Source organism: Anolis carolinensis, chromosome 5 (assembly GCF_035594765.1).
Source record: "Anolis carolinensis isolate JA03-04 chromosome 5, rAnoCar3.1.pri, whole genome shotgun sequence".
Classification (NCBI taxonomy): domain Eukaryota; kingdom Metazoa; phylum Chordata; class Lepidosauria; order Squamata; family Dactyloidae; genus Anolis; species Anolis carolinensis.
This window is the reverse complement of record NC_085845.1, coordinates 26,310,185-26,337,019: the sequence shown is the minus strand read 5'-3', so window position 1 is coordinate 26,337,019 and position 26,835 is coordinate 26,310,185. Positions and strand designations below refer to the sequence as shown.

At 38.8% G+C, this 26,835-nt stretch overlaps 2 protein-coding genes across 2 annotated transcripts; one reads left to right on the top strand and one right to left on the bottom strand.

The window, feature by feature from the left end:
* Window positions 1-9,775: 9,775 nt before the first annotated feature.
* On the bottom strand, window positions 9,776-11,948 carry LOC134299499 (uncharacterized). Its single transcript, XM_062982466.1, has one exon. It carries the CDS (start codon window positions 11,835-11,837, stop codon window positions 10,017-10,019), a length of 1,821 nt encoding a protein of 606 aa, XP_062838536.1. The 5' UTR covers window positions 11,838-11,948; the 3' UTR covers window positions 9,776-10,016.
* A 34-nt stretch (window positions 11,949-11,982) lies between these two features.
* LOC134299498 (uncharacterized) lies at window positions 11,983-14,297 on the top strand. Its single transcript, XM_062982465.1, has one exon. It carries the CDS (start codon window positions 12,004-12,006, stop codon window positions 14,086-14,088), a length of 2,085 nt encoding a protein of 694 aa, XP_062838535.1. The 5' UTR covers window positions 11,983-12,003; the 3' UTR covers window positions 14,089-14,297.
* Window positions 14,298-26,835: the final 12,538 nt, after the last annotated feature.

Sequence of the window (26,835 nt, the reverse complement as noted above, 5' to 3'; positions counted from 1 at the left end):
ATAAGCGAATATGTTGGATAATAAGGAGGGATTAAGGAAATGCCTATTTAACATCAAATTAGGTTATGATTTTACAAATTCAGCACCAAAACATCATGTTATACAACAAATTTGACAGAAAAAGTAGTTCAATATGCAGTAATGTTATGTAGTAATTACTGTATTTACGAATTTAGCACCAAAATATCACAATATATTGAAAACATTGACTACAAAAATGCGTTGGATAATCCAGAACGTTGGATAAGCAAGTGTTGGATAAGTGAGACTCTACTGTATGAGCAAACTCCCATTCTCCAGGAATCCCTTTCACAGAGGCCCAGAAACATAAGAAATCTATTAGAACTAGTAGGAAAGATAGCACCTTGTGGACGAGGGAGGGAACCAGTACTTAATTACTTTAATAATACAGTCAGCTTTAGATAATAAATACTGTAGCTGTAGCTAATTACTTCTAAAATGCAAATTCCCAAGCTCTAGTCTAATATCAGGACTACAAATCATATAACCTACCATTTTTAACCATTAGTAATGTTGGCTTGGACTGAGAAGAGTGGAAGTCCAGCTACAGCAGGTATGGGCAAACATTTTTGCCTTGGGGCTACATTGCGGGCCTGGCCAGGAGAGCTGGGCCGGGAGGGATTGAGGCTGTTAGTACACTCAATGAGCGCAGACCTGTGAGGGGTAGGACCCAGGAGGAGGCAAGGTAGGACCTGGAACATCCTCAAGTTGTCATCACAGCATAAGGATGGGACTGCTCACCCCATCCTTATGCCAGGAGGAAGGTGGGACACGTGGCAATTGCCCTGATCCTCCTTCCTGGTCCTCGGGCTGTCCTCTTGGCATTATGCTAGGAGGAAGGCAAGACAGGCAGTGGCTGAGAGTGCTCCAGAGGGCTCTCAGCCACCACGTGTCTTGAGAAGTCCTCCCAGCATAAGGATGAGGCCACTCGCACTGTCCTAATGACAGGAGGAGGACGAGACACATGGTGGCTGACAGCACTCCAGATGGCTCTCAGGTGCTGCAGGCTGCCATAACCTTATGTCAAGAGGACTGGGTAAATGAGGAGGGCCTGATATAAGCATCTCAGGGGCCACATCTGGCCCCTGGGCATTAGTTTTCCCATGCCTGAGCTAGAGTCAGACACCCACAACTCCCCCCACCATCTATCTATCTATCTGTCTGTCTGTCTGTCTGTCTGTCTATCTATCTATCTACCTATCTATCTATCTATCTCAGTGCTTCTCGACCTGGGATCCCCAGGCGTTATTGGCCTACAACTCCCAGAAACCTCAGTCAGTTTACCAGCTGTTACGATTTTTAGGAGTTGAAGGCCAAAACATCTGGGGATCCACAGGTTAAGAACCGCTTATCTATATCCCTTTTCTCAACACATCGCCATCAGAAGCACAGTTGGTGGGAACACAAGAGAAGCCTTTTTGGTGGCTGCCCATGAATTCTGTAACCCCCTCCCCAGAGAAGCCAAAATGGTCCACTCTTTGGCCCCATCTGCATATTGAACTGCATTATATGATGAGTGTAAACTCATATGATCCAGTTCAATTGCATTGATCTGGGTCATATGAGTCTACACTGACCACATAATGCAGTTTAATCAGCATTATAATGGCAGTTGTCCTTACACTGGCAGGCTTCTAAAACTGAAACAGGCTATGAGGTATTGAATTGTTTTATTTGTTTTATAATTGTATTTTAATTGAATTTTTAAAACTAAATTAGTTTAATTCTATTTTAATTTTTATCCTTTTTAACTGTACAGTAGAGTCTCACTTATCCAACATAAATGGACCGGCAGAACGTTGGATAAGCAAATATGTTGGATAATAAGGAGGGATTAAGGAAAAGCTTATTACACATCAAATTAGGTAATGGTTTTACTAATGAAGCACCAAAACATCATGTTATACAACAAATTTGACAGAAAAGGTAGTTCAATACGCAGTAATGCTATGTAGTAATTACTGTATTTACGAATTTAGCACCAAAATATCACAATATATTGAAAACATTGACTACAAAAATGCGTTGGATAATCCAGAACGTTGGATAAGCAAGTGTTGGATAAGTGAGACTCTACTGTATGAGCAAACTCCCATTCTCCAGGAATCCCTTTCACAGAGGCCCAGAAACATAAGAAATCTATTAGAACTAGTAGGAAAGATAGCACCTTGTGGACGAGGGAGGGAACCAGTACTTAATTACTTTAATAATACAGTCAGCTTTCCATTTTGTGGGTTTGAATTTTTCAAATTTTGATTAATATGTTCTTTCTAGAAAACTCTAGGTCCTCCACCATGACTATATACTTCTTAACTTCTGTCTTCCCTCACATGGCCTCTGGATAAGTCTAAATTATTTAAAGGGTATCAACATCAGTTTCTTTTGTTTCATGTCTGTCTCCTCATCATTTTGGAAACTGAGAAAAGGTGGAGAAATTGCAATGATAAGCATATCAGGGGAAAAGAGAATGCTGACTTGAAAGATGTGTGAAATCCATGTGAAATCTAGAAAGAGAAAAATGTAAGAGAAGAGAAGGTTTCTCAAAAATCAGCAGAGAAAACAGGGCTGATGAAAGAGTACTTGACTATTTTAATAAGCTTTCGTGGTCTTAATATTCCCTCCTACTCTGCATAGATAATGTGGGAAGCTAATAAGATAAGCACTTGATTATCTTTTGTAGGTTATTTGCAGCTTAGTGATTACATTTGGCATTTAGGATCCACTGGGATTTGGTTCCAACACCCCACATGGATAACAACATCTGAGGATGTCCAAGTCCCATTATATACAACAGTGTAGAAAAATGACATCCCTTATATAAAATTTGGACAACTCAAATTAGTACTGGAGAGAGGGCTAGAATAATGACTGAAGGCTACACAAACATATGCCCAAGCATCAGCATAGTGCTTGGTGTGCAGCAAAATCAAACATTTGTGTCTTGGAGTTTTTCCCCTGAATATTTTTGAGCTATGGTTGATTGACTCAATGGAGGCAGAACCCATGATATGGAAGGAAAGCTGTACTTTCTTTGAACACTTATTCGTGGAGCATATATATGGTTGTCTGCCAATGCTGTGCTGGCTCAGTGCAAGCAAAGTAGGAGAGTGGGCAGTCGCTCTCCTTTTGCCACTCCTTGATTTCACCTTGCTGTTTTGTTTTGTTTTTCATGTCAGGAGCAACTTGAGAAACAGCGACCTTGCTATTAAAATCAATCAGATAAAAAATTACCACCTTACCTTATCACATTAAGAAATTTCCCAGTCATATCAGCCTCTTTTCAAGCAGGGAAAGGTCTTGAGCTCATCACCTGAGTTAAACTACTTCTGGCTGTCATGCATGGCCCTTCGTGGTTGAAAAGAGGCAGAAGTGTCCTGAAAGGAAGGAACTCCGGCAATCAACCTCATCACATTGAGAAATTTCCCCCTCGTAAGACACTTCAGTCTCTTTTCAAGAAGCATGAAGCTCATCACATGTTCCAGGGTTGAAAAGAAGTAGAAATGTCCTGAAAGAAGGGAACTCTGAACACGGGCCAGCAATCGTGTTCAGAGTGCCTACCTCTTATCACACTTTACTCCCATGTTACAGCTGAGAAACAGATGGGATGGGAACCATCAAAAGTTTCCCATCCTGTTTCATTGCCCAACCATTGGCAGTCTCTTATATCCTATTGGATTTGATGCAGAACAATATAATCCCATGGAAAGAAATGGTTTTATGGGGTTTGATGCAGAACAATAGGATCCCATGGAAAGTAATGGTTTTAACCTGAATCACTATTTCTTGTATCCCATGAGGTTTGGGGCAGAACAATAGGATCCCATGGAAAGAAGTGGTTTAAAACTGGTGTCAATCTCCTTTAATGTAAAGGGCTTTGAGGAGAGCAAGGGTTCTCTTTGTTTTCTGATATTGTTGTTCCTCTGGATTTAAAAAAAGCAATACTGACCTTGTGATGACTGTAAAAGGTGAATGTATTACCAGCTCTTAAGTTTCCATGTGTGAGTGTGAGTGTGATGGGGAGGCAGAACTCCAAACGGGATGGCTGACGATTAAAGAGGGGCAATTCTCTACTCTTAAAGGGACATCACCCATGCTGTCTCATCTCAATGTGAAGAGGTGGATATTGTACCAGCCCCAGACTGATCAGAACAATCATATCTCTCCACATTTCACAGATGAAGACTGACACATGTCGCCAAGATATATATATATATATATATATATATATATATATATATATATATATATATATATATATATAAATCTTCCAAAGACATGTATCATATATCTTCTTTGCTAACCTCCAGTGGAAGAACACTATGAATTGCCAAGAGGACCTAGAAACTTCCTAAAAAAGGACATACTTCATTCCATGCAAGTAGTTGAGAGCCCAGGCGTGAACTCTGCAAACTTAAGAACAAGCCCAAGTACTGGTCTGTCAATTGCAGGGCTTCCAGATTCAAAGCTGTAGAACATTCATACATTTTAAAACCCTTTATGCCATTTCTCCTCCAAAAAAATCACACTGTGATATAAATGAATGTTTAACTCATACATTTAATGTTAAAGCAGTCCTTTCTGCACCAAGGACCATGATTTACAGTGTCCTTGTAAAATGAATGGAGCATTCATTCCTTCAGAAAGTCCAGTTATGTATTCAGATACTGTACCTTCAAGGCACTTTTTAAAAGTCACCATAAATTAAAGATATGACCTTCCAAAAAAGGATGGGAGAATCTTGTCCAATGTATCATATTTAAAACTCAGTCAGTGGAAAAATAATTCTGGTGATCTTGTTGTGCAACCTTCATATACTGTTTTCCTGGGCCTTTTATGCCTTGTTCATTTCTGATCTTGCTTGCTCTACAATAATTTCACTAGTCTGACAAGGATCATGCTCCATCAAAATGAATCAGAATTATTTAGAAACAAGATTTCTGGAAGACACTTTAGACCAGTGGTAATCATCAACATTTTTTTGGCTGTGCCTCATGTAAACATCTCTAAAATCCTAATTGCCTCCCCTCCCCCACCCAGTGATATATAATTAAATTATATAATTCAAAAAATGAACTTTTATTCAGGATCATTATTTTGTTAGCAGTTTGGTGGAACATTTGGTATTATTTTGTTGTAAAGAGATACAGGCAGTGAAGCTAGGTCCAAAACTTCATCTTGTGGGGTTTCTGACATTATGGTCGATGTCATTTGTTGATGGTTAATGACGTGCCAATACACATTCTTTCTGTGATCATTAGCTATTCAAAAGATTCTTTTCCCTAAAAAATAAAAAAAAGTATTTTAAGTAGCCAGCGAGATATCAGGAAAAAGTCACCGGAATGGAAAATGTGAGATTTCTATGCTCAAACCTGACAAATACCTTTTTTACTACTGAAAATACTTTGCACTTGATAATGTTAAATAATGAAATAGAACAACTATCACGTGATTTGAGTAATCTTCATCAAATTCAGGGTAACCTAAATGTCCAACTTCATTGCGTGTATTTGGAGACAAGATGCAAGAATATCCTGTCAAATGACGTTAGTTTTATTACAGCTGATCATCTTTTTTGTTTGTTTTTTCATATAAAAATATTGATTTACCTATGAAGGTAATAATTGTGCTTCAGATCTTTTTCACAGATTTCTTGCTACATTTATACACAGAACAAAAATACATTTTTATATATTTTGTATAGCTTGTAGTGTTAAAAGAATACTGAGAGGAGTGGTGTGTTTGGAATAAAAGGTGCCTTATCCCACATATTAGAAGTAATTACTGCACGGGTGTAAATGTAATATAGACATTCTATATAAATTAATATGTATCTACCCACCATAGTAAGCAGACCTGCAAAAGCCATTTTCAAATGTTCAAAGATGGAATTTATGTGCATACTGCATTTTTAACCCTTTAGGCTGAGGTAATTTGATAGAGAATGAATAATGAATCTACTCTGTAGGATTGATGCAATTTGACACCACTTCAACTGCCAGGGCTCAACGCTATCAAATCATAGGCATTGTAGTTTTACAAAGCTTTTAGCCTTCTCTGCCAAATGCTACTGAGGCCTCACCAAACTATAACTCTCAGGATTCCATAGCATTGAGTTATGGCAGTTAAAGTGGTGTAAAATTGCACTGATTCTACAATATAGATGCGCCATAATGTCCAATGATTTAATACTAGATTCCAAACTTTGCTAATTGCAGACTTTTCCTGGGATAAATTGGCTATATCTACACTGCCATGTAATCCAGTTTCTGAATCCAAATTATCTGATTTGAACTGGATTACAGTAGAGTCTCACTTATCCAACATAAACTGGCCGGCAGAACGTTGGATAAGCGAATATGTTGGATAATAAGGAAAGATTAAGAAGAAGCCTATTAAACATCAAATTAGGTTATGATTTTACAAATTAAGTACCAAAACATCATGTTTAACAACAAATTTGACAGAAAAAGTAGTTCAATACACAGTAATGCTACGTAGTAATTACTGTATTTACAAATTTAGCACCAAAATATCACAATGTATTGAAAACATTGACTCAAAAATGTGTTGGATAATCCAGAACGTTGGATAAACAAATGTTGGATAAGTGAGACTCTACTGTATATGAGTCTACACTGCTATATAATCCAGTTCAAAGCAGATAATCTAGATTCAGAAACTGGATTATATGGCAGTGTAGATGGGGCCTTAGAAAGAGATTCTGCATACTTGGTTCTGAAATGAGCTAGTCTTAAATGGGATAACTGTAGCAAAGGAGCGGGTATCTTATCTATCGTCACATTGGTTTGTTCTGATCACAATTTGCTTGGACCTTTCCATATAGGAAAGGTCCTGCTCAGCAATTTTATCTAATATCACAAAGAATTTTCCAAACTCTATTTTCTTATACTATACTGTGAAACATTTTCATTTTTAATAATTTCTGTCTAATTAGCATTACTGTCCTTCCTCTTCTTAACTATTCCTGTGCATCCTTTATTTTATACAGTTTGCTTATTCATTTGAGCCTGGCATTTACAAGGCTTCATGACCAGATCCTTATTGCCAAATCTAGGACTAGCCTTTTAAAATATTACAATGGATGTAGTAAAAGTTTATTAAAAAGATTTAATGTGTCTTTTGTCTTGATGAATAACCATCCTTCAAATAGCATGCTGTTGCCGTTACCATATCATTCTTACAGGAAGGAATTTCCTTATTTATATTACCATCATTGTGAGTAAGAGCTGCGGTGGCACAATGTGTTAAACCCTTGTGCTGGCTGAACTGCTGACCTGAAGGTTGGTGGTTCGAATCTGCAAGACAGGGTGAGCTCCCATCTGTCAGCCCCCCCTATGGGAACATGAGAGAAGCCTCCCACAGGATGGTAATACATCCAGGCGTCCCCTGGGCAACGTCTTTGTAGACGGCCTATTCTCTCACACCAGAAGTGACTTGCTATATATTCTCAATTTGCTTCTGACACAATAAAAATCATTGTGTGTTAGATTGAAGTTGATCTTGAATTGGTGTGGACAGAAAAAGCAGTTCAATACACAGGAATGTTATGTAGTAATTACTGTATTTACGAATTTAGCACCAAAATATCGCAATATTTTGAAAACATTGACTACAAAAACATTGACTACTAACAGGCCGACTGCGTTGGATAATACAGAACATTGGATAAGTGGAAGTTGGATAAGCGAGACTCTACTGTATCTGCTTTGAACTGGATTATAAAATTGGTTGCCTTGTTCAGGAGGCTGCATTAACCTTTGGGGTATTACAATGTAAGCAAGTACCAACATTTTTGCAAAATTAATAGAAGATGTATCTTCATTAAACCCAAAATCCACTACAACTAAAACCACTTGGAAAAATAAAACAAATAATTGTGGTTGCTTCCTCGGCATTATTAAGCACCGAAGCTTTTTAGAATATCTCTTGCCAACTTGAAACTAATAAGACAGCTCTTGTCTCAGTTTCATCTTGGGTAGTCCATGATACCGGCATGTTGTTGACACCTGTAAAATTAGTTATTTCCAAAATGAAGTCCTCAATTCATGGAGAGGGGGGAAGGGGGGGAAACTAATCTCCTACAAAAAGTACTGTACAATGAAAGTATTCAGGATATATGCAGAGTGTATAAAGAAGTCATAAAAAAGTAGAAAATGTGAGATAATGATACCAGTGTTCAGCTTTCTAAGAATTTCAACTGTATATATGCGGGGAGTGGGGAGTTATATATAGTACATGTGTGGTGTGTGTGCAGATATATAAAGTTTCTAGTCCTTATGACTATGAAGCAACTGGTCGATGTGGGTGATGTTCAGAGTCAAATACCTATGAAAACTTCCAAAATCAGAAGGTTAATGGAATCAGATTTTAATGTTTACAAGTGACAGGAAGGGGTTGTGCAAAGATCTTTGCCTTTTCCCATGACTTGCAATAATGGAATAAATTATGCAAAATAAAAAATGTATATGCACATTCACACAATTTGCATATTTTACGTTGGTCTCAGAAGTCATTTTTTCCAGCTGCAAAGCTCAGATGGCCTGTGAGCAGCATTCATAACAGCCTTTGAATGGGCTGAAAAATATTCATTGAAACTCTCCCTTCTGCTGTAGCCTGCAAGGTTTCTTGAAATTGCTTTGAAAGACAGATTGTAGTTGAAAGACAGAAGCCATTCCTACTGGAGAAATATGCTAATGATTGGATCCCTTCCTTCAAATAAAGAGCTTCATTTCTAGGCAAAACTACATGAAGCAAGAAATCCTTGGTGAAAATAATTCTGTGGAGGACTTCTCTCCAAGTGGGGACTGTATAACCAGATGCAGAAATGAGGCAAGGGATGTGCCCACATATTCCAATGTTTGCAGTAAAGGGAGGGAAATAGTATGTCCTCCATTCCATATAAAATCTGACTAGACTAACAGATGCAGCCTGTTGATGAAAGAATAGTGTCCTTAACTAACTATATCAGATCTGGGCTGGATGCTACCTTAAGAGTACAGGATAAGGTCTATATCAGTGGTTCTCAACCTGTGGGTTCCCAGTGTTTTGGCCTACAACTCCCAGAAATCCCAGCCAGTTTACCAGCTGTTATTATTTATTTATTTATTTATTTATTTAATTTATATACCGCTCTTGGCAGGGATTGAGTACCATGTCCTCCCATACCTGGATATAATTCTCAAACACAGTCATTGTCAGCAGATAATTCCACAACTTTCCCCCCCTTCCTACTCATTGCTAGAATAAATAAGAAATATGGAATGAAATGTCCTCTCTTCAGTAAGAGAAAATTGCCTTATGAGCAAACATGCAGAGCTGAATTACAGTCAACACCAGGATTCTCAGTCACTCAGGGGCTTTGGTTGGAGGAGAAGGAGACCCTAATCTATTTTTCATGACTCCACTGCAAAATCCCATGGTGTTACCTTTCTTACCTATTGCAAATAAAGGACAGCTTAGCAGCAGGAAGGGCCTGTTGCTTCACACAATACTGATTGTTCTCCAGGCATACTATGGTGGTGATGCATAATCACAAGGGATGGTTTATTTGACTTTTTTCAAAAAAAAAAAACTGCCTTCTGGGCAGTCAGGAGAAATATAGGAAAAATACTGTAAAGTTGCCCTTTTTGAATAAGGATGGGGATGCCATTTTTATGCCATACTTTTATATCCTCTGTTTAATATGCAGGACATAGACTCAGGCAAGGTTACATCAGTTAAAGTAAGTATAATGTGTTGTCGAAGGCTTTCATGGCCGGGATCACAGGGTTGTTGTATGTCTTTCGGGCTGTGTGGCCATGTTCCAGAAGCATTCTCTCCTGACGTTTCGCCCACATCTATGGCAGGCATCCTCAGAGGTTGTGAGGTATGGAGAAAACTAAGCAAAGAGGTTAATATATATCTGTGGAAAGTCTAGGGTGAGAGAGGTCAGTGTGAATGTGTGTAGTTAATCACTTAAATTAGCATTGAAAAGCTTATCTGCTGTCTTCTTCCTGCCTCTGGGGCATCCTTTGTTTAGAGTCGTTAACTGCCCTTGGTTGATTCATGTCTGGAAACCCTCTGTTTTCAGAGTATTGCTTTTTATTTACTGTTCTGATTTTTGAGTTTTGTAATACTGGTAGCCAGATTTTGTTCATTTTCATGGTTTCTTCCTTTCTGTTGAAGTTGTCCACATGCTTGTGGATTTCAATGGCTTCTCTGTGTAGTCTGACATGATAGTTGTTAGAATGGTCCAGCATTTTTGTGTTCTCAAATAGTATTCTGTGTCCAGGCTGGTTCATCAAATGCTCTGCTATGGCTGATTTCTCTGGTTGAATTAGTCTGCAGTGCCTTTCATGTTCTTTGACTCTTGTTTGGGCGCTGCGTTTGGTGGTCCCTATGTAGACTTGTCCACAGCTGCATGGTATCCGGTAGACTCCTGCAGAAGAGAGAGGATCCCTCTTGTCCTTCGCTGACCGTAGCATTTGTTGGATTTTCTTCGTGGGTCTGTAGATAGTTTGTAGGTTGTGCTTCTTCATCAGCTTCCCTATGCGGTCAGTAGTTCCCTTGATGTATGGTAAGAACACCTTTCCTCTGGGTGGATCTTTGTCTTGACTCTCATGGCTTGTTCTTGGCCTTGCAGCTCTTCTGATGTCTGTGGTGGAGTATCCATTGGCCTGTAGAGCCCAGTTTAGGTGGTTGAGTTCACCTTGGAGGAGGTGAGGTTCGCAGATTCTTTGTGCACGGTCTGTCAGGGCTTTGATTGTGCTCCTTTTTTGACTTGGGTGATGGTTGGAGTTTTTATGAAGGTATCTATCTGTGTGTGTAGGTTTTCTGTAAACTGTGTGGCCCAATTGTTGATTGGGTTTGCGGATGACCAGAACATCTAGAAATGGCAGTTTTCCTTCCTTTTCTTTTTCCATGGTGAATTGGATGTTTGGGTGGATGCTGTTAAGATGGTCCAGGAACTTGCTGAGTTCTTCCTCTCCATGGCTCCAAATTGTGAAGGTGTCATCTACGTATCTGAACCAAACAGTTGGCTTTTTTGGTGCTGTTTCAAGGGCCTGTTTTTCAAAGTATTCCATATAGAAATTTGCTACTACTGGGCTGAGAGGGCTCCCCATGGCCACTCCATCCTTCTGTTCATAGAATCCAGTGTCCCACTGAAAGTAGCTAGTGGTGAGGCAATGGTGAAACAGGGCTGTGATGTCTTCTGGGAAGTTTTGTTTGATTAGTGTGAGGGTGTCAGCTACTGGGACTTTGGTAAAAAGGGACACCACATCAAAGCTGATCAGGATGTCCTTGGTGCTTAGATTGAGGTTGCTGATCTTTTCTATAAAGTGTGTAGAGTCCTTGATATAATGTGCAGTGAGCCCAATGTGGGTTTGTAGCTGTGTAGCCAGAAATTTTGCCAGGTTGTAAGTCGGCGATCCAATGGCACTTACAATGGGTCTGAGTGGGATGGAGTCCTTGTGGATTTTGGGGAGTCCGTAAAGCCTGGGTGGGAGGGCTTCTGATTTGCACAGCTGTTGGCGTATGTCAAAGTTAATGGAGGAGTTCTTGATTAGAGTGTTCGTTTTTCTGGTGATTTTGTTAGTGGGGTCTTGTTTCAGTTTCTTGTAAATTGTGGGATCTAGAAGTTGTCTGATTTTTTCTTTGTATTGTTTTGTTTCCATGATTACTGTGGCATTCCCCTTGTCAGCTGGAAGAATGATGATTTCAGGATCTGAGTTGAGATCTTTGATGGCCTGTCTTTCTTTTCTCGTTATGTTGCTGGGGGGGAGTTTTGCATTTCTCAGGATCCTTGCTGTTTCCATTCTTACTTCCTCTGCTTCTTCCTCAGGGAGCTGGTAAATTGCTGATTCAACATTGGCAATGATGTTTTCTACTGGGATCCTGGTGGTGGTGACTGCAAAATTTCCTCCTTTTTCTAGAATGACAGCTGTCTATTTTCTAGAAATAGACAGCCTTACCTACAAGAAAATGGAGAAAGACATGGTTCTCCACACCAAGAGACAAAAACAAAAATTTGACAAATGCCGTAAGCAACAGCCAAAGCCAGAACTGGATAAATCACGGACCATCATCAACCTGACAGACAGACAACTCACTGAAGACCAAGTATCCATTCTAGAAAAAGGAGGAAATTTTGCAGTCACCACCACCAGGATCCCAGTAGAAAACATCATTGCCAATGTTGAATCAGCAATTTACCAGCTCCCTGAGGAAGAAGCAGAGGAAGTAAGAATGGAAACAGCAAGGATCCTGAGAAATGCAAAACTCCCCCCCAGCAACATAACGAGAAAAGAAAGACAGGCCATCAAAGATCTCAACTCAGATCCTGAAATCATCATTCTTCCAGCTGACAAGGGGAATGCCACAGTAATCATGGAAACAAAACAATACAAAGAAAAAATCAGACAACTTCTAGATCCCACAATTTACAAGAAACTGAAACAAGACCCCACTAACAAAATCACCAGAAAAACGAACACTCTAATCAAGAACTCCTCCATTAACTTTGACATACGCCAACAGCTGTGCAAATCAGAAGCCCTCCCACCCAGGCTTTACGGACTCCCCAAAATCCACAAGGACTCCATCCCACTCAGACCCATTGTAAGTGCCATTGGATCGCCGACTTACAACCTGGCAAAATTTCTGGCTACACAGCTACAAACCCACATTGGGCTCACTGCACATTATATCAAGGACTCTACACACTTTATAGAAAAGATCAGCAACCTCAATCTAAGCACCAAGGACATCCTGATCAGCTTTGATGTGGTGTCCCTTTTTACCAAAGTCCCAGTAGCTGACACCCTCACACTAATCAAACAAAACTTCCCAGAAGACATCACAGCCCTGTTTCACCATTGCCTCACCACTAGCTACTTTCAGTGGGACACTGGATTCTATGAACAGAAGGATGGAGTGGCCATGGGGAGCCCTCTCAGCCCAGTAGTAGCAAATTTCTATATGGAATACTTTGAAAAACAGGCCCTTGAAACAGCACCAAAAAAGCCAACTGTTTGGTTCAGATACGTAGATGACACCTTCACAATTTGGAGCCATGGAGAGGAAGAACTCAGCAAGTTCCTGGACCATCTTAACAGCATCCACCCAAACATCCAATTCACCATGGAAAAAGAAAAGGAAGGAAAACTGCCATTTCTAGATGTTCTGGTCATCCGCAAACCCAATCAACAATTGGGCCACACAGTTTACAGAAAACCTACACACACAGATAGATACCTTCATAAAAACTCCAACCATCACCCAAGTCAAAAAAGGAGCACAATCAAAGCCCTGACAGACCGTGCACAAAGAATCTGCGAACCTCACCTCCTCCAAGGTGAACTCAACCACCTAAACTGGGCTCTACAGGCCAATGGATACTCCACCACAGACATCAGAAGAGCTGCAAGGCCAAGAACAAGCCATGAGAGTCAAGACAAAGATCCACCCAGAGGAAAGGTGTTCTTACCATACATCAAGGGAACTACTGACCGCATAGGGAAGCTGATGAAGAAGCACAACCTACAAACTATCTACAGACCCACGAAGAAAATCCAACAAATGCTACGGTCAGCGAAGGACAAGAGGGATCCTCTCTCTTCTGCAGGAGTCTACCGGATACCATGCAGCTGTGGACAAGTCTACATAGGGACCACCAAACGCAGCGCCCAAACAAGAGTCAAAGAACATGAAAGGCACTGCAGACTAATTCAACCAGAGAAATCAGCCATAGCAGAGCATTTGATGAACCAGCCTGGACACAGAATACTATTTGAGAACACAAAAATGCTGGACCATTCTAACAACTATCATGTCAGACTACACAGAGAAGCCATTGAAATCCACAAGCATGTGGACAACTTCAACAGAAAGGAAGAAACCATGAAAATGAACAAAATCTGGCTACCAGTATTACAAAACTCAAAAATCAGAACAGTAAATAAAAAGCAATACTCTGAAAACAGAGGGTTTCCAGACATGAATCAACCAAGGGCAGTTAACGACTCTAAACAAAGGATGCCCCAGAGGCAGGAAGAAGACAGCAGATAAGCTTTTCAATGCTAATTTAAGTGATTAACTACACACATTCACACTGACCTCTCTCACCCTAGACTTTCCACAGATATATATTAACCTCTTTGCTTAGTTTTCTCCATACCTCACAACCTCTGAGGATGCCTGCCATAGATGTGGGCGAAACGTCAGGAGAGAATGCTTCTGGAACATGGCCACACAGCCCGAAAGACATACAACAACCCAAAGTAAGTATACATAAAGTATATGTAAAAACCTTTTATTTCGATCTGCTTGAATGTTAACTTACATCTCTTTTTTAAAACTTCTGTGCCAAAAACTATACACAATTCAAATGTAACTAAACTATCTATAGAATTAAAAACTATGTTATGGTACATGTTATATGATTTGTATCTTAACCTTCTTTCAAAATGAAAATCAAAGTGGCCTACAAGTTAAGTTAAAACAAAAGAGCTAAAACAAAAGAGCTAAAACAATGTGTAGACCAAGAGTTTAAAAAGCATTAAACAATCCATGAAACACATTTACTAAACAACACAACTGTTGCATTCGTTCTATCCCAACCAGATTTTTTTTATCGTGTCAGAGATGAATTGAGAACATACTGCAAGTCACTTCTAGTGTGAGAGAATTGGCTGTCTACAGAGACGATGCCCAGGGGATGCCCAAATGTGTTACCATCCCGCTGGGAGGCTTCTCTCATGTCCCCGCAAGATAGAGCTGATAGACAGGAGCTCGCCTCATTTCGCAGATTCGAACCGGCAACCTTCAGGTCAGTAATCCAACCTTTAGGTCAGTAGTCCAGCCGGCACAAGGATTTAACCCATTGCACCACGCCAACCAGATTAAAGGCAGAAGGCTTATTTGAATAAGGAGGTCTGTGGCTCCCAGTAAACAGAGGGAAGAGAGGAGCCAATAGAACATTAAAAGCAAGCACAAATGCAACAGAATAATGGCTTATTGAAATCCCCTATAGTCCAAATTCAAAGGTCTTCTGAAATAAAAAGTATTGGCCCACCAGGGAAGGTCAGCAAGAAGTTTGATCTTCCTGAGAAGAGAGTGGTGAAGCGGTTAGGATGTTGATTGCTCTCTTCGTAGAGAAAGCCCTCTTCTATATTTTCACTAGATATGCCTATGAGAGTAACAGAACCATAAAAAGATCCAATTTGTCCTAAAGAAATCCGAGCCCAAATAGGCTCCCATGCAAGAATACCATCCATCAGCATATCTAGTGTCCACTGAAGGTAATAGTCCAAAAATGTATGGAGTAAGGAGAGCTCTGATAGATAGGACATATAAATATATTTTAGCCTAACCTTTCCCAAGCCATACCTTCATTCTGTACTGGAGTACAAAGTACATTATCCCCAGGCCTCATGAAGCTTGTAATCCAGTACAATTGAAGAGCACCAGGATGGGTCAAAATATTGTTTAAATCCATTATTATTTCAGAATCATTTTGTTCCCCTCTTTTCCTGCAATAAATCTAGCAGGTACAACTGTGATACAAAAAAAAATTTTTAATAACAGTTATTACCAGATTTAGGTTTTACCAAGAAAGAACTACAAAACAAATGTGTGAAATTTGGAACTATTAGTGCAAGGGCTGATTTTTAAATATATATGTATATATACTAAAAGACTCTTAAGGCAAAAACTCTGCAGTCTATATAAAGTACAATACCAACAAGAACAACAATTCTTTATTGATTAGTCACTTTTGACCATATCAAAACATGTAAAACATACAATACGTACACACTTACGCATACATACAATAAAACCATGTAAAGATACAAAACATTGTATTGTATTGTATTACATTGTATTGTTATATATATATATATATATATATATATATATATATATATATATATATATATGAGAAGTAGAGATACTTCTTTTGACAAGTATCCCTGCTTTATATGGAAAGTTGCCGACTTCTTTCAGGAAGAGCTTCTTCTTCACATTCAAACATGGATAGCCAAAATGTAGATACGGATCGACTGTACTGGAAAATCTTATGATTAAATGTAATTTAGCAAAGATCACTAAAAAAAGACATATACTCTGCTTTTTGCTGCAAAAATGAAAATGGTTGAGGTAACTTACAGCAGATTTGTGTAAAAGGCCTGTGAGTGCCATTAAGTCTGATATTCACAGTGCATCCCTGAGCTTGAAATTCTCCAACATCAAAAATCTATCTTCTGTATCAAGCTTTAGTACAGGTAGCAGACAGAGCTTGGAAAATTAATTTTCTTAGAAGTAAAGGAATAAATGCACAAACTTCCATTAGTGCACCCCTTACACAGTAATGACAGTTTGATACCACTCTAATGGTTAGGGCTCCATTTTATGAACCTTGGGGTTTGCATTCAGTAGTACTTCCTCTTTCCATTCATAAAATCATCCAGTGGGCATCTCAAAATAAATCTATACTGCTCACTAAATCCACAGTCAGGCAGGAGAAGAAATGACCCCAACTGGCTGCAGAAGTGGCTAGATACATCTAACCAAACCCTTTGCAGCACTGCATTGGTGTCTCCATAGTTGGCTGAGACTGCATCAACTCCGCTGGATTGTTACCTCACCTTCCATGTCACTGCCAACACTCCTAGCCAGTCACAGTTTAATCATGAGATTTTCCAGTAGATCCATATCTACATTCTGTGCAGTCTCCTGAACATCATGGGCACCCAGTTCTTGTTACGGACTGATGATGATAAATGGAAGCTCTTACCCGTGATCCAGAGTCACCTGCAGAACAATAACATGCCACTCAGGTTTGCAGAACAAAAACACAGAAGCTTTACTGATTCCCCAGTAGTATCCGACAAGCCTCGACACTCCTAAGTTTTAGGAAAGCAGTCAAGACATGGTTGTGTACTCAAGCGTTTGAGGAATAAATATCTGAGATGATATGGCCGAATCAAGGTGTACACAAAAGGTATCAGCGGATGAATCTAATTACTCATGCATTTTAATATTTTTATAATTCATGTTTTAATAGAGTTAATATAACTTTTAATTGATTTTGGTAATGTTATTGTTTATTGAACTGCTGTTGTTTATTGAATGTTTTTTTGGGGCAATGGAATTGCCGACTGTTGTAAGCCATCCTGAGTCCCTACGGGTGAGAAGGGTGGGGTAGAAATGATGTAAATAAATAAATAAACAGTAGTATTTACAATGGTCCTTCTGATCACTTACAGAAGTCCACAGTCATAAACTGTCCTTTCTCAGTCCACAAATCTGCTTCAGAGAAGAATGCAGTCCTGATTCTTCTCCCTCTTTTCTCAGCAGCAAAAAGGCCTCAAAATAGCAAGGTCTCTATGAGTACACACCGCTCTCAAGCAGTACTCAGCCAGCACTGAAAAACGTGTCCAAACTGGTTCTGCAGCAGCAGAACAGAAACAGTATCAAAATCAATCCCCAAGTCTTTGCAGGCTGAGCCAATCGGCTTCATGCACTTCATTTTCCAGTTAACACACACAGCACAGTGTCTTTGCAAACCATGACAGTTCTGACATCAAAAAAGGTGTCCATGCAGCCAGAAAGAAAGTGAAGGAAAATCTTTCAATCTCCTTGGCACCTCTGTTAATGTCAGAATGGATCAACAGCCAAGGGCTCACACAGAGATCTCTGTCAGGTTGGGAGAGGCAGTGGTGACAAACATAACCCATCATCTTTTCCCTGCACTAATGATGATGAGGATGGTGGTAGCAGTGCTGGTGTCCCATCTGGATAGAGAACCAGTTTGAATTGAACCAAATCCACTTATCCAAATTGCTGAAGTTTGCCCATACTGCTCGAGAGTTTCCAGCAAACTCTGGAGCAGCCCTCAGCTTTACCCATTGATATTTAGCCTAAGTTACAGTTTTCAAGAATAAATAAGAAAATGATCTTCATACATATCAACAACCAGGAAGAAAGAAAATATGATTTCTCACTGTTTTCTTTTCCTTTTGTTGTTAATAATGAGAACAACTCCGCAAATAAATGCAACAGATGTTGTCTCAATCTGAAAGCCAAGTAGGCCTACCCTGCCCAAGAAAATTCCTTTGCACAAATGACATGTCACAACAAACAAGGTATCATGGGGATATTTGTGAATGAAACAAATTAATGAATTGCAAATCTGGAAAAAAGAAGGCAGAAGGCACTCCCTAGTATGCAAGGATTTTTTTTTTTAATCTGTCAAAACTCCAGCCAAGCGAGACAATTGTTCAAGCTCTCTTAGCCTGAAACTCTGACAAACAGTGCCCGGGGGGGGGGGGGGGGGTACAAGTTCTATCTCCATCACCAAGAATCGCAAAGATGAAGTACACCCAAGTAGTAGGAGGAATGCTGTTAATGTTGTGACCCCCAACTCAAAAATGCCATGAAAACCTCCTGGTCATCTCTCAACAGAGCTGGAAATCATAGTGCAGTATTTCTGGCATCCACGTCAGACAGGTTTCCTTTCATAAACATGTCACAGCAGGCTTCTGTAGCTGGCTGTGCATCCTACAGAAAAAAATTATTGAATGACACCCGAAAGACAGAATAGTAGCAAAAAAAGTACAGTTTCCTTACCCTCATTATTACGACAGCTTGTTGTTTGCTTATTTATTTACTTACTGCATGAAATCAGTGAGCACCCTCCCTGGCATCCTTCCAGAGGGAAAGGCTTGTTTTCTTTTGACAAGAGTTTTGAAAACTGCTAATGGAGGAAAAGGCTTTGTGTGCCATGGTGTCTGTTTGTTATTTGCTACTTTTAAAGCAGATATGTTCCTAAACCATTTTCAGTTCTATTTATAGTACAATTGGACTTTAACGTCTCTATGTCTTAATGATGTGAAATGTTATCTATACTTGCTTTGCTCCAAAACTAGATGTAGTCACAGTATATCTCAAGTGTTCTTTCAGTGCCAAACGCTAATAAACGAGTACACATTATGGTTATTGCATAAGTTTTATTGATGGTAAATGATGCAGCAAATGGTAGCCAGCAGAGAAACCTCCTAATGATAGTGTCCAGTATCCCCTCAAAAACCTGGTGTCCCAGACTGATTCTGCTGTGTGTGTATGCCTTCAAGTCACCTGTGAACTTAGGGCAATCTCACTCATTTCATGGACTTTTCTTAGGCAAAGAATATTTTGAGGTAGTTTTGCCAGTTTCTTCCTCTGAAATATAGCTTACATTTATTTGCACTCTCTTTTCCAAGTACTAAACACAACTGACTGTCCTTAGCTTCCAAGATTAGACAGGAGCTGATGCCTTTATTAGCATGGTTAAGCATTAGAACTACCACTGTAGTTCCAACTTGTGCTCTTTAAAATCTTGTAATGGCAAGAAGTCCTCCAGGTTCATATTTTTAAAGGACACTGGCAAAACTGGAGCATGCCCCAGGTGGGGGAACCTCATTGTAATAAGACCAGTCAAAAGACTCTGGAAAAGAGAATTAAACATAGTAAGAATCTTTGACTATCTAAAAAGCTGTCCAATAAGATGGAGTAGCTACTCTCTGCAACTCAGTAGGACATCAGTAGACAGATTTAGCTGAAAGATCAAGGGTGGAGATTTCAGCTATATGTTATTACAAACCTCATAATGGTATGCGAGGTTCAGTGGTGGAAAACATGAAACAATATTTATGCAAAAGCTGGAAAGCTATCTGCCAGAAATGCTTTAATTATATTGAAGATGTAGATGCTACACACAACATGCCCTTCAAAGCTGACTAATTGGAGTAGATGACCTTCAACATCTCTTTGAAGTCTAGAATACTCGTAATCATGACTAAACTTTTTTTTTTTTTTTAATTTTTTTTATTGTTGTTTTGTCATCTTATCCCACTCCCACCCTCCCACCCTCCCCTCCTTGTACATACACTTTATACAACAAACTACAGAAGTTACATTTGAAATATCAATCTCAATCTTAATTTTTCCACTCCACATCTTAGTACATTCTCTAAATAGTTCTTAACTGGTTCCCACATCCCCTTGATTATTGCAATATTTTCAATTTTATCTATATTATTCCATTTGCAATTTGTGATTTCTACATTTAACATATCAATTATATACTTATACCAATTCGTCAGAGTCCATTTTGTTTTATCTTTCCAACCGCTCACTAAAACAATTTGTGCACATGCTATTAATTTGTCAATCATTTTTTCTTTTTGTATATTCTTCACTTCTGTTATCCTTGCATGTAGTACATTTCTATTAACTATTACTATTTGTAGATTTAGCATTCTATTGATTTCTCCTTCAATCATTCTCCAGTATTCTTGCACCCGATCGCACTCCCATATCATATGATTGAACACCCCTCTTTGTTCACAACCGTGCCAACACCTATCTTTCATCCCTGGTAAAAACCGTGAAAGTTGTGCAGGAGTTCTGTACCATTTTTGTAACATTTTCCTTCTTGCTTCCCTTAATACATTGTACTTTTCTTTTGCTATATTACTTATTTCCCTTTGTATATCTTCCCTCTCAATTTCCATGTCCATTCTCCATGTTTGGAAAATTTCCTCTACTATTTCTTCTTTTACCGTTATAATTTGTTCATACAGATCTCCTGCCACCTTCTTTTCCTCTCTCAAACATTTCCTAATCGCCTTCTCAAATGGACTGTCCTGTTCTCTAATTTTTTCTCTCAATCTAAAAATTTCCTGTCTTATAGCCCAGCTTTGAATCCAATTCCCTGATCCTATCCAATTCTGAATTTCTTTTTGTTCTACAGGGTCTCCATCTATTGTGTACAAATCCTCCACTAACCTTTTCCCTCTACTTTCAATTGATCTCAATGTTCTGCCTATAATTTCGTTGTTATTGTAATTAATTTGCCATATAGTTGCCATCTTATTCTCATTGCCTGGACTTAGCTTCTTCTTTCTTTTTTTCCACACTTTTATTGTTCCTTTAAAAGGTTCCTTAAATTCTGCTTCTTCTCTCCTACTCCATTCCCTAAATATTATTTCTTTTTCTTTAGTATTATTTATTATCTTCTCCATATTTGCCCATTTTTTTTTAGTATACTGTATTTCCAATAATCTTTGGATTTGAAACGCATCGTGATAGACTTCTAAACTTGGAATCCCCCAGCCTCCCTCTTCCTCTTTTGCATTTAACCATTTGTCCCTTATTCTGGGCCTTTTTCCTCCGACTGCCCATTTTCTTATTCTCCTGTCCCATGTCTTTAGTGTCTTCCTATCTACTGTGTTCGGTAATGTTTGAAATAAATATGTCAATTTTGGTATTATGAACATTTTTAGTGCCCTTATTCTGTCCACTCTTGTTAATGTTTTTCCTTCCCAATTCTTAAACTGTTTCTCTATTACCTTCCATTTTTGTTTATAATTCCCCTTGACTATACTCTTTGGGTTTTTATATATCCATACTCCTAAGTATTTCAGCTTCTTTAATCCTAATCTTAACCCTGATATTTTCCTAATCTCCAGTTGTTCCCTTGGTGGGGTATTAAGACATAGTATCTCTGACTTTTTAATATTAACGAATAGTCCTGATATATTTTTAAATTCTTCCAGTTTTTTAATAATATCTTTTACCATAATTAACGGTTGACTTGTAATAATCATTGCATCATCGGCAAAGAAATTAAGCCTTATTTCTTCCTTTTGTCCTCCTCCCTTTTCTATTTTGTACCCTGTCCAATTGGTGCTATTCCTGATACTTTCAGCTAGCATTTCTATCGCTATTACAAATAAAGTGGGGGATAATGGACAACCTTGTTTTGTACCATTTAAAATTGGTATCTCTCCTGTCCTTCCATTATTCACCCTTATTTTTGCTTTACAGTTGCTGTACAATTGTTGCAGCGTTTTGCAAAAGTTTTCCCCCATATTCAACTGTTGACATAATCTTAACAGATAATTGTGATTGACTTTATCAAATGCTTTGTAAACATCCAATTTGAGAATTCCCATTTTTTTCTTATTCGAATTTGCATGATTCATTGCAATTACTACATTTTTTATTGGATCCCCAATTTTTCTTCCCTTCACAAATCCATATTGATCCTCTTTGATTATTTTTGGCATTATTGTTTCCAATCTTTTTGCTAAAATTTTTGTAAATATTTTATAATCTTGATTGCATAGACTAATGGGTCTGTATGACCCTGGTTGTGTTAAATCTCTCCCCTTTTTGGGTATAGTTATAATTTCTGATACTTTCCATGTTAGGGGGACTTTTTGCTTAGTGTATATTTCATTGAACAATTCTGTTAGGTGTGGTGCCAACTCTTCCATAAATGCTTTATAATATTCTGCTGGAAATCCATCTGGCCCTGGTGACTTGCCTCCCTTTAACCCTTTAATTGCCCTTATTGTTTCCTCTTGCGTTATTGGTTGGTTTAATAACTCTCTGTCTTCCTCTGCAATTTTTTCTCTGATATTTAAGTTCCCTTGCATTACCCTCTCTTCCTTATATAGATTTTTATAATATTTTGCCATTATCTCCCTAATCTTACTTTGCTCCTCTTGTTCTTTCCCATTTTCGTCTTTCAATCTCTTTATCCATGTTTTTTCTTTTTTCTTTTTCAAATAGTAAGCCATCCTCTTCATTGATTTTATATTCCAACTTTGGGAATAGCTTTTAACGTATAGATATTTATTTATTATATTCCTTTCCTCAAATGCTTCTAATTGGTTTTTTTTCTCCTTTAGCTCTCTCCAAATCTGTCTATCCTTAGTCCTTTTATGTTTGTCTTGCAGGGTTTCTATTTCTTTTATTCTCTTATCCTGTTCATTCCTCCATCTTCTTCTAAGATTTACCTCTAAACTTATACAGTGACCCCTTATCACTGCCTTACTTGCATCCCAAATTATATCTTTAGTTACTTGTCCATTGTCATTGGTCTCAAAATACTTATTTATTTCTTTCCTAATTGTTTCATATTCTTCCTCTCTACTGTTTAAAACTGTGTTATATCTCCAGGTTCTTTCTTTTCTTTCTATTTCTAATTTTACTTTTACTCTTAATGGTGCATGATCCGATAAATGTATTGGAAGTGTTTTTGCTTCTAGAATCACTGATTGGTTTGTATTTTTCCCCAGAATATAATCTATTTTGCTATATGTGTCATGTCTTCCCGAGTAATATGTCCATCTATTATTCTCTGGTTCCCCTTCTAATAAATCATTCATGTTGTATTCCCTTATATTTAACTTTCTATTACTATTTTGCCTTGTTGTTACCAATTCCAGGTTATAATCTCCTGCACAATACACTTCTCCTTGTGCAAACTTATCAATTTCCCCAAATAGCTTTTTTAAATACTTTTTTTGATTTTTGTTTGGGGCATATATACACACTAAAGTGATTCTAATTTTTTCAATTTTCCCTTTAATCATTACCCATCTCCCATCTGAATCCCTTTTTACCATTTCCACTTGGAAGTCTATTGTATTTTTAATTAAAATTGCCACACCCCGTGCTCTATTTGAACCTCTCGATTCATACACCTGTCCCCAAATCCTATCATTAAATAATGGAGTATGGTCCTTTCTCTTATGACATTCTTGTAAAAGCAGAATGCCAACTTTATAATCCTTTACCATTTTCATAACTTTTGCCCTTCTTTGTGGAGTTGATAGACCATTAACATTATGAGACATTATTACTACTTCACCCATAACCAGGTATTATTTGCATTTACCCTCCTGTAGTTTCTTTCCCCTGTCTGCTTGTCTTCCCATCCTCCCCCATGCCCCCCAGAGTCCAGACCTCTCCCTCCTCCCATCAGAGGGAGACCTGAAAGAGTTTTCCCTTTGTTCTCTTCCATTCCCAGACTCCCTCCCACCGGTGACTGCGTTGCCATCCACTGCTCTCCCCTCCTGCATCATCTTTTACCCCTTTAACCCCATTTGTCCAAATTTCATTATTCCACAAATGTTAGGCTGTTCATTCTTAAGTCTCTGTACTAGATCTCGTTTCAATTCTTCTATTCTCCTCTCTAATTTTCTGTTTTTTAAGATCTCTTAATTGTTTTTCTATAGATTTAATTTGTTCTAAATCCAGGTCCTTCAAATTCCTTAAAGTTCTCTTTTCTTCCCTGTCCTTTGGATCTCCCATTGCAAATAGACTCTGAAGTAAGTCTGTCTCTGTTGGTCCGCCTCTCTCTGCAGTCTCCAGCTCCCTCGATGCTTCTTGTCCAGTCGGCTTGTCCTTGGTCTTATCTGATTCCTCCTCCAGACCGTCTGTTTCTTTTCCGTCTGTATCCAGTTTTAACTGTTTAAGCATTTTCCTCCCACTTTCCAAGTCGGAAGCTTTATATAATTTATTGTCTTTATATACAATTAGGGTGGCTGGAAAAGCCCAGGTATAACGTTGTCCTTTCCTTTCCAAAGTTCCTGTAATTTCCCTCATTTCTGCTCTCTTTCCCAATGTCTCTGAAGATAAATCCAGGAGTGGCCATACTTTACTGCCAGCCAAGGTCAGGTTCTTCATTTTCCTCAATTTTCGATAAACAATGTCCCTTTCAGCCTCCCTTGTGAACCGTATCAAAATATCCTTGGGTTTCCTGCCTCCTCTGAAAGCCCAATGTATCCTCTCGATTCCTTGCGATGGGACCTGAGCATTTGTTGCAAGCCACTCAGCTATAACTCCCTTCAGATTCTCCTTTATCTGAAGACTCTCTCCTGCTGCTCTCAAACGCAGATTGGCTCTTCGGGATCTGTCCTCGAGGTCAGCAACTTTATCTAGAAGTTTTCTATTAATGTCTCTCAGAGTGATTAATTCACCTTTTTGTCTTCTGATCTCCGCTGCTGCCTCCTTAAACTTTTCTTGGCATTCTTCCACTTTATTCTCTATCAGCCCGAGTTTGCTATTAATTTGTGTGATTTGCTCTCTTGTCTGCTCATTTCCCTGTCTTAAAATCTCCATGTTTAATTTAAGATGTTCCAATGTAGTTATAATTTTGTTCAATTTTTCTTCCTCCCCTTCCTTCTCCTTTCTGTCCGCCATACTCACAGTTGTCCGAACTTCTGTTTGGATTCTGAGATTTATGGCTTCAGTCACCTTTGATTGTGACCTCCCAGCCTTCTCTCTTTTCTCCTTTGATCCGGACTCCAGTTAAGGAGAGATTTATGACCCTTTATGGGCTTTTTGAGGCTTTAATTGCCTTTATAGTTAGGAGAGCAATTAGGCACGTCTACTCTCGTTGACGCATGCGCAGCTCCCCCCCGTAATCATGACTAAACTAACCCAGAATATAAAGGCAGATAATCCGCAATGTCTGCTTTGAACTGAGTTATCTGAGTCCACACTGCCATATAATGGGTTATATGGCTGTGTGGAAAGGTCCTTAGAAGTGGTGTTGGGAGATCAAAAGACAACCTGGCTAAGTGGCACTACCTAGAAGAATCCTCCACCTTGTGCAACTTTGGAGCAGAACAAACCTCTCCGCATCTGTATGCTTGCTCACAATGCCCAGACTCATTCACAGAGAAGAACTGTTTAAAGATAGACAATGTGGTTGATCTAAAATCATTTAGCCACTTGTGTTTCCCCTATTTTATCTGTTTTATACTTGTTTATTCATGCAATGCTTTTGACACAAAATAAATAAAATAAATCTGGATTATATTTCTCAAAGATTTATCATGGGAACAAGATATTTCCACCAAAGCTTTATCACCAATCCTTGTTTCCTCAACAAGCCATTTTTTTTTCAAAATCCAGTGATCACAGGGACAAAAATTGAGATGAGATCTGAACAGGGACACAGACAGCAAAACAAACACTACAGAGGTGTTAACTCTCCCCTGTGCTATCCAAAGCATGATAGATAGATTTTTTTTTATCATGTCAGAAGTGACTTGAGAACATGCTGCAAGTTGCTTCTGGTGTGAGAGAATTGGCTGTCTACAGAGATATTGCCCAGGGGATGCTGGGATGTGTTAGCTGGCAGGCTTCTCATGTCCCCACAAGTTAGAGCTGACAGACAGGAGTTCACCCCATCTCGCGGATTTGAACCGGCAACCTTCAAGTCAGCAACCCAAACTTCAGGTCAGCAGTTCAGCCGACACAAGGATTTAACCCAGTAGTTCCCAACCTTTGGGCTTCCAGGTGTTTTGAACTTCAGCTCCCAAAAATCCCAGCCAGTTTACCAGTTGTTAGGAAGTGTGGGAGCTGAAGTCCAAAATGCCTGGAAGACCAATAGTTGAAAACCACTGATTTAGCACATTGCACCACCACGGCTCCCTAGCCATGATAGATAGAGAGATAGATAGATAGATAGATAGATAGATAGATAGATAGATAGAGTTACACTTTTAAAACGTGTTTCAGAACACAAGCATCCTAAAAAGAGACTGCTACTTTGGTTTCATGGCAAAGTACAACACTACCTTTTCATAGGAAAACACTGAAACTTATTATAAATAACAAGAAATGCTTGCTTTAAATTGCTTTTTTGCCATCTGCAATCAAAATTTGGCAGCACACTGGGAAAGCCCCATTAAAACAGACATTTCCACCTTGTATTTTATAGCTTTTTCCACTTTGCAAATGAAATTCTTTACACCTTGCCAATGAATTTTAGAGTCGTAGCTGATAAGATGCAGATAATGGTGTGCTGGGAAGAGATGCAAAATTATTTCCTCCTTCTGGGAAAATTACCTGTGGCTATTTAGAATATTGAGATTATTTATCTTTGGAATACAGTTCTTCTGTTCTGACTGGGCAATTAATTAGACTCTATGAGGCACTGTACATTCTACTGGCAGAATCCAGGATCAA